The sequence below is a fragment of the Etheostoma cragini genome, chromosome 9 (genome assembly GCF_013103735.1).
Source record: "Etheostoma cragini isolate CJK2018 chromosome 9, CSU_Ecrag_1.0, whole genome shotgun sequence".
Lineage (NCBI taxonomy): Eukaryota > Metazoa > Chordata > Actinopteri > Perciformes > Percidae > Etheostoma > Etheostoma cragini.
Genome location: NC_048415.1, coordinates 19012201 through 19023278, shown reverse-complemented (window position 1 = coordinate 19023278; position 11078 = coordinate 19012201). Strand labels below are relative to the sequence as shown.

The following is an 11078-nucleotide window of genomic DNA, read 5'->3' as shown; positions in this document are numbered from 1 at the left end:
TTGCTCATTTGAAAAACATGATGTCTCTCTCTCATGGGCGAGCCAAATTCTCTGGGCGGGCAAAGCAGAGAAAGGGGAGGTAACCTTGCCAAAGGCAGAGCAGGATACCCAGGTCTTGGTTTACTATTGCCATTTGTGGCCCCTGGGAGACCAAAGGCCGGCTGGGGGAACGCATGGTAATGTTAAAAAACCTCATAAAGGGACATTTTCAAGCCATGGAACCTTTAAGCAAGTATCTACCTACCCCTGAAAAGCACTCCTGTTAGACCCCATGCCTTCTATTTTCTGGTGTTGTCCTTAAAAAAAGATCTGTGATGTCTATTATGTTTTTTCACCTTCAAGATCAATCTCTCGTTGTCCGTGGTGTTGTAAAGTGGACCTAAAAGGTATTGGGGGATGTCTTTTGGTAAATTGACTAGATAGTCTCGCTGTTTCACTTCACCAAAATCAAAATATATATTTCAAGCGGATCGGAGAGCTGCTTCACGCACGCTCTGTGGCGTACTGGTAGAATGTCAAGGATTGACTTAAAAACGTGCCTGGTGAAAAATAGTGGCGACACATAAACTCAAATGAAGCTTACATGTTTGTAAGCAGAGAGGTTGATTATTGATCTGGAGGAGAGATTACCAAGCAGGGTTCTCACTTGCTTTGGGGTACGACATAGAAAGATTACGGAGCAGTAATAAGTAGAAGTGCTATTCATTTGAGGATTAGCAAATTGAAAAAAACAAAATTACACTGAGTATAAAATGATGTCCTGATTCATTACATGGATTGGTTAAATGTGATTCTGATTGGTCAGTCACGGCCTTCTGTAGTCTGCTATTTCTGTGTAACAGACCGTTTCTAAGTATAACAGAGAAATACATATTTTTGTTCCTTGGTGCTTGTTCAAAGGTTTATGTTAATATGTTGTGTATGTTGTACCTGTTTGCTGGTGTAGAAAACACCCCCAGGATTATGTCCCTGCCGTGCATCCTGATGACGGGGCTGGTGGAGTGGAGCAGGTTAAAGTAGAAGTGAGAATCACCGGGGACGGAGCAGTTCAGACGAGCCTTCAGGAACGATGTCCACTGCTTCTCCAGGACGCGCTGAGACCCACCCAGGTCGCGTTTGCACACCCGCGCCACACGTGACACCACCACCTGTACGTAGTGAGGCCCAGAGAAGCAGATGTGAGCAGATGTAGACATTGGAAAATGACTGTGCAAAAACACTTGCAACATACTAACAGGTGTATCCATATAAGCACAGCTGACATATCACTCCAATGAATAGCTGGGAGCAAGCTTTGGGTTTCATCTTCAAAACGGCGTTTTTAGTTCAAATTCAGGGTGATCTGTAAAGAGTCACTTGCATGCTGTTTGTAGTGTGGAAACCCGGTTTTGACAAGTCATTGTTTTATAATGTAAAATTGAATATCAATTATTCATAAAAATGTCAGCGCATCTCCAAATTGCTTCTTTGAACACCCATATGCACACAACCGTGATGCTGTTTAAGTATTTATTTACTCTGCTCTCCATAAACATGTCAAAGCCAGAGACCTTGTGCAAACACATAGCAAATGTGAATTACTAATATATCCTGATAGCTCCTGATAAAGATATTTTTTAAAGATGTATCCCCCAGCTCTGGTAAGGACAAAGAATATATAAAGTTATAAAAAAGGATTTTCTCAGGTTAATACAGACATGAGTTGTTTACTCAGACACTGATTTGTGGAATTAGATATGCAGACATACAAATATGAGGAGGAATGATCAGTGTAGCTGTTGGAAAAAAGCTGATATTGACATTCAAATAATAGCAGCAGGGATGTATTTGAGCGGCATCTTCTTTCATAATGTTGCATTTTAACCACACATTCACATCCACAGTCCTTTTAAAACAGGCTCTGAATGGACATGCAGCTCGTCAGTGTGAATACCGAGAGTTCAGAGGGATATGTTTTCATCAGAATGACTTCTGTACCTTCTCCAGGTAATTGAACTCCATGGCTATCTCCCTGAAGAAGAAGTAGATGTGAGGTCCCCACTCCACAGCACTGACAAAATAGGGCTCTGTATTGCAAGAGAGATAAAAGGTGGGAGAAAGACAGGGAGAAAAAGGGAAAAAAGGTTTTATGTAATGTAGATGGACCAAGAGAAGGCAAACAGTAAACAGTGTCTCCATTTGCAAATGCATCATTCGCTCCCATGACACAGAGGTAACATGAGGTCAGTGAGAAAGAAGCACAGGCCATGCTTAATTTCATTACATGGTAAAAGGGGATTTCACACCACACAATAAGCGCATTATGACTCCCTGATGTTTCTGAGAACTCGGTTTCACGCTATGCATTTTGGCTCTATTACACCCGGGACCGGCAACAACCTGGGTGTCTGATATTGCGTAGTTTTTTTTATTTGTTCTGTTGTCATCATTAGGTTTGACTGTGATGCGGATTTTCTGTCAGGGAGCAGTACGTTTGACAGCTTGGCAGCCAGTGACCTGAACATGGAGTTGTCAGGTTGCTGACTCAGCCCTCTGCTACCACTGACACATGTATTGATCCTGCATCCTCTAAGTGATGCTGACACACACTCAAAACACCAGACTCTGATGCACACATGTCTATAGGTACCTCTGAACCACTTGGAGTCGTGCTTGACAGTGCGCAAAGCGAGGCTGTCCCCAAGGCTACGATAGATCACCGCATCGATGGCCAGGAAGTCTGTCACTGTGGCTGTAAACAGATTCCCCTCTGACAGAGACACACACACACACACACACACACTTTAGTGAATTGGACAGACTGCCAAAGCATAACCACAAACTTTACAGCTGGAGTGAATAACAGCATTTTATGAAAGTACTGCATCATAAACACAACATTACTGACCAGATAACAATATAATTGCAGAAACTTTGCAGCACTCCCACAGTTTTACTTCTAGCTATGAGTTAATGGGATGATGACAATAATGGGTCCCTATAGTTTCAGCCACAGAACCCTATTGATTATATTATAGTGTTTTAGAGGGTCTAAATCAGAGGAAGTATATAGAGCAGATGAATACAACCGAAAAATTCCAATTGCTCCGTTTTGTTGAGGTTGCAGTATGTACTGGTGGGCTTTCAATAACATGCATCAGTGCTGATTGACCTGCAGGTGAGGAAGTAAAGACTAAAACTAAAGCAGTGTCTTACCTGCAAACAGAGCTACATTGGCGTGTTTGGGGTCATAGGGGCATCTCGCCATACCACTGACCGTGTCTCCTACCATCTCAAGAGTGTCTCCCTGGAACACACACACACACACACACACACACACACACACACACACACACACACACACACACACGCATCACTCAATATGAATGCGTCTACAGAAGCATCATGAAAACAAGCCACAAAGGGAATGACAATTAGGGAGTGTTACCTTAAGTGCAAACTAATGATTCACTATTGCCAATTAGGCACAGCAGCAACAACAAGAGTCACCCTCTCATGCATAAATAAAACACACACATACAGACACAGGGTGCCATACACCCTCATAAAGTCATACAAGCATACACAGTCAAATGTATCTTCGGCATCTCTCTCCCTCCATTACACAATCACAAACATATCCACCTGAAAAGTAGCTGAAGGCAAACAATTTCAGCAGCACAGTACAATTCTCATTTGCAGCAGAGAAGGAAATAATTTAAAGGTCGTTTTATTAAAAAACAGCTATAAATAAAACAGCAGCTAGCATTGCTAACTAGTCCCCATAGAAACAGACAGCCTATCACGGAGAGACAGGTGTTTTATACACTGTTGTAAAATGTCATTAGTGGCTGACAGATAATGGGCCAGGTTCATCTCAGTGTTCCGCTGTAGAGCTTGTTTGAAATGTGAGAGACTGAAAATAACACTTATCTCAAAATGCCTTTGATAGTGAAAGGATCCCCCCCCCTCACTTTCTCTTTCGCCAACGCAACTGCCTTCATCGTTAATATTCCTGCAAAATGATGTGAAATCTGCCAAGGCGATGATCAATATTTATGTGCAGTTTTTCTTCCACAAGTTTGAAATTGTTACTGTAATTGAGCGAGACAGGGATTGGTCGGGAAGTGGAGCACATAAAGCTGCATGGTGGAGGAGTCAGGATACAAACCATCACACTGTGACGAATTTGTTTTGGACAGGGTGGAGAAAATATTCAGAGTACACTGCGGCAAATTGTTTGAATCAGGTCTGTCAACAATTAACACTTGTAGCTTAAACTCTGGGGTCTCTTATTTTCTGCCTCTAACTGGGGAATTGCTTTCCTTTCTTAATAATGAGCAAAAGAAATCAAGTCACGTCTCCACCCTTACTCTCTGAATACCGTCTTCTTCCTATTCTCCACTCTTTGTGTTCTTCTTGATTACCCGTCTCTGACTCTCAACGATAACAAGCTCGGCAGACCGCAAAGTTTAACCAGCGAGAAATAACAAATGTTGTATCTCAGGGAAACAAAGCACTGGAACTGCCAGACAGAAGGATAAATAAGTGGAGAGGAATTCAACACGGCACTTAGTGCTGAGCAAACAACTCTAATCAAGCCGAACATTTTCACCTATAAGAGGCAGAGCACTGATTGTGTTTAAAACCTCTGTTGAAGAAGAAAAGTTAAGGTGACGTCAAACCAATCATCATGACGACATCTTACAGTTAACTTACAGTGTAGTTGGCACACAGCGGGTTGAAGGCGTTGGTCCCACACACAAACAGGCCTCCTTCTCTGCTGAGCAGCACCTTCATGAAATTACGGCATTCATCCTGCAGGGAGGAAAGAGAGGGAGAGCTTAATATGCAGGAGGGGTAAAAGTGAAGAGGAGATAGGCGAAATGATGTAGCAAATAGAGGAAAAACTGAGTTTATTTTTTTAGGGACTGATTATCCAAACCGCTCTGTGAAATGAAGCTTTTCAGTTGCCTGATGTGCGGAATTATCACACCATTAACGCTGTCAATCATATTGATACAGTCTGAACGTAGACTGCAGAGACTTTAACTTTACCCTCTTCACACTCACGCATGCACGCAAGCACGCACACGCACGCACGCACGGAGACGCAGACACACACGGTGATTGACAGTTGCTAATCCAAACCAGCCTCAGGATTTTAAAACAAGCAACAGATTTAAAGCTAATTTTTCCACCGTGAGGCGTCAAACTACACGAAGCGAGCTTAATGACTAAATAAAACCAAGTCACAGTTTAATCCTTTCATGTTTATTCTTTGAAATGAGAAGTGGTGTGAGCACCACATGCCTTAATAGTCACTTTAGCCCCACAGTGTCAAAAAGTAATACATTTTGGTGTAGTGAAACGGAGAAAAATGACTTTCAAGTTCAACTGCTGCCTCGACAAAAGTATACTGTGTCAGTGTGTTTATGGTAGAAATGACTAACACAAATGTTACACTGCTGTGATGATCACACAATCCTGGCAATACAGTTACAGTATAAAAAATACAGAAAAAAAGTCAAGAATGATAAAAGAATTGGTTGTGAGCAGCTTAAAGGCAGAATTATTTTCCCCTGACAGGTAGTTTGATTTGTACGATTGCACTGTATAAAGAGAGATACAAGTTTTCAGTATTTCACAAGAAGAAGAAAATAGAAAAATTTGACAGAAACGTTTTTGTTCTTTCTCATATTGCCCCTTAGAGGTCTTGATCCCCAGGTTGGGAAGCATTGTCTAGGTGGCTTCACAACAAAAGCGTAACATGATGATGAACAAACGTAATCTATCAACAGTGAATCTACACATGCAGGAATTTACACGACCTTTGACTTTAAAAGCCAAAAAGTACTGAGAGCAGTTTGACTTTGCAGGGTTGAGTCCACTGCTTGCATGTGTACTGAGTGACGACAGTAAAGCACTGTAGATTACTGGTGGACATCAGCCAACAACCCCCTCCCCACAATACTAGTGTCCCAGCCAGGATGGCACCAGTTCTGCCACATACACACACATGCACAAATACACACACACGCACACCCCAGATGGGGTGTACTTCAAGACCGGCACCCGCACTGATCTCATCGGAAACAGAAGTAGGGCTGGAGCAGAAGCCGGGGTGGTGATAGCGGGTATGTGAAATGACAGTCTGTACATTAATGGGTGTGAGTGTGTTTGAGTGAGTGTGTGGAAGAGATCAGAGGGAAAGCAGTGATATGGGAGGCGGGTGAGTGTTATTCCAGATGCTCCACTCTCCACCCTCTACCCCTCAACCTTCGCACTTCGCTCCCTGCTGGGTTCTCGTTTTTCAACTGCAAAAAAACAGGAAAGGAGGAAGTGTTTTCAAGTGTGAGTGTAAAGGGTGTGATTCTGTGTGTGTTGGTGTGCAGGGTGTTTGTCAAGTGTGAGGTGTAAATTCTAATGGCAAAACACTGTGACAAATTGTGGCACGACTGTGACAGCGTGCGTGTGTGTGTGTGTTTTAGTCCACCATATATAAAGTCTGTGTTCATGTGTGAATGCATATCTGTTGTGTCACAGCACAGATGCATGCTCATGTGTGAGAATCATTTGCATGCTGTTTGTCGATGGGGTTGCAGTCTGTCAGCTTGGTCAGAGCTGTAATCACAAAGCCAGATGAAGCACTTATTAACAACCAAGTCCAACTGCCAGCTTCTCCGAGAGGGGAGTCAACTCGTAGAAGAGCATAAACCCCTACATAAATGTCCATATTTGACAATCCTTGTTCCCAGAAAATGAAACATGTCATGACTACAGTATAAAAAACAAGGGTCAGATCATAACATATTAACTATTGAATTAAAATTGCCATTTGTACTTTACAGACATCAACAATTTATCCCCTGCTGCACAGTGTACATGTTTTTCATTAACCCTTATTTGTCTATTCCTGGAAGCAATTTGGCACTTCCAGGTATTAGTCTTTTTTGATTCAAAGCCCAATTCATGCAGCTGGATTAGGGCTTTACTATGGTTTCCACATTAAAGAAATAAACAAATTACAAAGGATCAGGTATTGAATGACTGAATGAAACAATTATTTATAAATCCAAATGCTGGTGCCTCCTTCCTATCCCCTCTGCCTCCTCCCCTCTCTCTGCTCCTTCACTCCCTGGGCAGGATCCAGACAAAACACCACCTGTGCTGGCTGGCAAGCCTTCCCAAGACCCAGACGACTGCATCCCTCCTCCTCCTTCTCTTCCTCTACCTCCTCCTCCTCCTCCTCCGCCGCCTTACTGACAGCGGCAGAGCTGCCTGGACGCTATAAAATTAATCTGCAGTACAGATGAATTACACAGGAGCACACGCCCGAGTGCAAAAATGGGGATGGTTGTGAATGGAGGGGAGATTTAAAGGACAAGAAAGAGTGTGAAAAGATAGGGGGGGGGGATGGTTAGTTTGCGTACAATGTGTGTCTGCGAGCGAGTTTGCATATGTGTTTCAGCTTTTAAATAAACTAGACGCTAGGCAGGAAGCAGCTTTTTAATCAGTCTTTTGCTCTAAAGGCAGATGTTTGCTAGCCTACTCCTGGTACTGCAGATGTTGACCGAGCAAGTGCAGTCGTCTCCTCTTAGATTCTCGGCACAGGCACAGAGATTTTCTATTGACGCAATGCAAGTCATCACACACACGCAGTCAGAGGATCGGCAACAAGTTCTCTGTTGCTACAACGCATCTGCTCAAAACAACCTGCAGCAGTCAAACACCATTAAAACTGAGGAGGCTCCACATTCGGCATCTGCTTTCTATCTAAAGCTTCTTTCTATCCGGAACTCAACCTTTAGTCTAAAACGATAAACAACCCATTTTCATTTGGCTTTAACCTGGGTTTGTTTTTTTAATGATGAGGCTTTATCCCAAAACCTAAACGACTATGGGGTTTTACCTCCGGCAACAATCAGCAATCCCCTGCAAAATACAAAACAGGTGCATACGTCGTATAATCCTCTGCTCATTTTCCTGCTTTAGGAGCAACCACAGCATGTTTCATACTCTTATAAAATATAATAAGTTTATGACCTGCTTTGGTAATGTTCGTACAATAAGAGCCATCTAAGGCAGTACATTAGGGGGTTGTATTTAGCAAGCTGCTCCTCTAAATCTCCAAAGTTTCCATTACATGCCTGGCTGGTCCCCTGATGTTAGTGACCAGGGAGAAGAGAGCATTGCTCTGCCAAGAGCCGCCATTGAGCCAGAACTCTCCCACACACACACTCACTCACTCACACACACACACATATACTGTATACACACTACACACTCCAAAAGGTTTGGCAAGTCTTTTCTTCACTCATTAACAACAGGCTTGTCATTCCCAGAAAAATCCCTAATGCACAATACTGACAGAAAACAGAGTGACTCTCGATGACAAGAAGACAAGGAATGTGTATGTTGGTGCACATGTGGGCGGGGGATAAATTAACTGCGGTACCAAATTAGCAGCAATGTGCAGTTCTGAGTGCTGCGGTCTTACTCAGCATGTTAAAACTAATCTGCGTCCCTCAGCAACCAGTCTTCTCAGTTTGATGGTAATTCTGACTGAACACACCACAGGCCACAAACAAACATCAGACACCAGAGGGAGGGAGGGAGGGAGGGAGGGAGGGAAAGATAATAGAGATAGGAGGACAAAAAAAAAAGAGACAGACATTTTGAGAAAGTGAAGGAAAGAGATTGGAGCAAACAGAGAAAACTAGAGTTTTTTCAGGCCAGTCAGCCATGTGGCAGCCTCAGCAGCAGAGCTGACCTGCAGCAGGACCTACAGATCGTGGGGTCGGCTGAGCTCCACTCCCTGGTGGAAACACGCACGCACGCACGCATGCACGCATGCACGCACGCACGCACGCACGCACGCACGCACGCACGCACGCACACCCACACACACACACACACACACACACACACACACACACACACACACACACACACACACACACACACACACACACACACACACACACTTAACCTGAATCACCTATGGACAACTCTCTGTCTGACAACCTGCTGAGAAAACGTTGGCAACGTGTCACATTGTGATTTATACATATGATAGTGTATGCTTGCCTTTAAAAAAAAAAGAAAAAAAAAAAGAAAAGAGAGAAAACAGGATTTTGGGGAATATATCGAGAAAATAGGCTCAGCAGCACACTAATGTCCTATGCAACTATTTTATGATAAGGCAAGTTTTAGTTGGTAAACCTTTATCAAGGGATAAGCTTACTGACATCAAATATGTGCCTTGTGCACATGGGAAATGCAGTTCACAGCTGTAGATCCAATTAAGTAGTGAATAGGTAGTATGCCCATTAACTACTGCATAATTACTTCACCTAATTCTCCGATCTAAAGGCACAGCAATAAGATGGCTCGTACATATGAAGCATTGTTGAGATAAAAAAGGCCAACAATTACAAGAACTGAAAGTGGATCCACATGTGGAATTTCAATTAATTTGTGAGCCAAAAAAGGCTGTAAACTGAATCTTCTCACTGTCTGACCCAGAAAAGGCATTTGGGTTAGACGATTGAAAACCCTGAGCTCCTCAGAGAGCACGATCAACGCAATATTGATCAAACAATCTCACTAAGTGCTGCTTATAACGATGCCCAACCGCTCTTTAAAAGCGCTCTACTATATAGAATTGCCTTTGTTTTCATGTACATGCCACACTGCCATGGCCTGATGGTTTGGGACAGTGCCACCTCTGGGGAACGTCTCAACCTCTATCTCTTGCATTCTTCTGCTTTCATAGAAAGGGACGACGGGAAGAGAAAGGGAGGGCGGGAAAGAAGGGGAGGGGATGACAGAGAACAACATGAAAAGGGCAAATACAGGATAGATAAAGAGACAGCAGAAAGCAAAGGACAATATGACAATGGAATATGCAGAGTGAGTGACAACGAGCGTGACTGTTGCCTTCATCAACAATCGCTTGGTCGACACGGGAAAAGGCGAAAAGAATTAGGATATTGAATTTTCAGCCTAATTAAGGAGAATACCATGTCCTTTGTGATCAACCAAGCAGAAACATTTAATTACAAAACCAATTATGAGGTGGTGAATGTCTCACATCTGACACAGCCATCCTCCAAGCAGAACAGGACATTTTCAGGAGTGGAAAAGAAGAAGAGGGGAAGGGAGGGGATGGAGGATGAAGAAGGCACACAGAAGACAACTGCTTGACTGCTAGGTGTGATTGTCTTTCTTAATTGTTTTCATGCATGTGCAGGAGAGAGTAAAACAAAGAAAGAGCAGGAAAAAACACTTGAAATCATGAATATGTATGAACATATAATATGTATATATATATATATATATATATATATATATATATATATATATATATATATAATGTACATGAGGGTTGGTGATCACACCTAGTCAGAAAAAGAATGTTCTTTGGTTAATTATTCAGTTGCTTCCACCTCCAACGTGAGGAGCAAAATAGCAACAGGGGCACAAAAACACTTGTATTAATCTCATGGATACAAAACAGTAAAACAGTAAACACAGCTAGATAATACCACCCTTTAATTGATATCATGATACAAAATTCATATCATATGGTTATCATAACATCAAATCAGGTCCCAAAGGCTGCATCACAGTGTGTGATTCCATTCCCTTAACTTATTTCAGTGTTTCTCTCAAAACATATGATCTCAATACCATATTTTCTTTCAAAGAAAGCTGAATAATCAAATATTAAGAAAAGAAAAGAAAAGATCTGCACACTAAGGTCCAATTCAAGTATTTCATGATAAAGCCAAGCTTTATCAAGCTACATTTTTGACTAAATGAATCCAAGATACTATAAGGACATCAAATAGAGCACACCTGTGTTTGGACTTGGAAGTTCCAAAGTCTCACAGCTCAATAAACTAACAGTGAATCAATCAACTTGTTAGGTAATCATATTCACATTACTTCTTTTGAAAGGCTTTCCTAAAGCAGCAGTAGCAATTGTCAGAATACTTGTATTGATTTGTGCGTAACATTTTCATCTATGAATTAAATTTCCATAAATGTACTACACTGCAATATATAGCTATTGTGACACTACATTTGTAAAG

At 42.2% G+C, this 11078-nt stretch overlaps 1 protein-coding gene and 1 long non-coding RNA gene across 2 annotated transcripts in view; one reads left to right on the top strand and one right to left on the bottom strand.

The window, feature by feature from the left end:
• Positions 1 to 11078, top strand: part of LOC117950360 — a 340112-nt gene that overhangs the window by 248459 nt on the left and 80575 nt on the right. The gene's annotated exons all lie outside the window — the stretch shown is intronic.
• The window catches only part of sema6bb (sema domain, transmembrane domain (TM), and cytoplasmic domain, (semaphorin) 6Bb), a 127557-nt gene that overhangs the window by 44032 nt on the left and 72447 nt on the right, over positions 1 to 11078 (bottom strand). The window contains exons 6-10 of the mRNA XM_034881299.1: positions 4699 to 4797; positions 3196 to 3286; positions 2630 to 2749; positions 1978 to 2066; positions 931 to 1148 (exon numbers count right to left, since the gene is read on the bottom strand). Of these exons, the coding sequence (XP_034737190.1) occupies positions 931 to 1148; positions 1978 to 2066; positions 2630 to 2749; positions 3196 to 3286; positions 4699 to 4797 (617 nt within the window). The remainder of the gene's footprint in view (positions 1 to 930; positions 1149 to 1977; positions 2067 to 2629; positions 2750 to 3195; positions 3287 to 4698; positions 4798 to 11078) is intronic.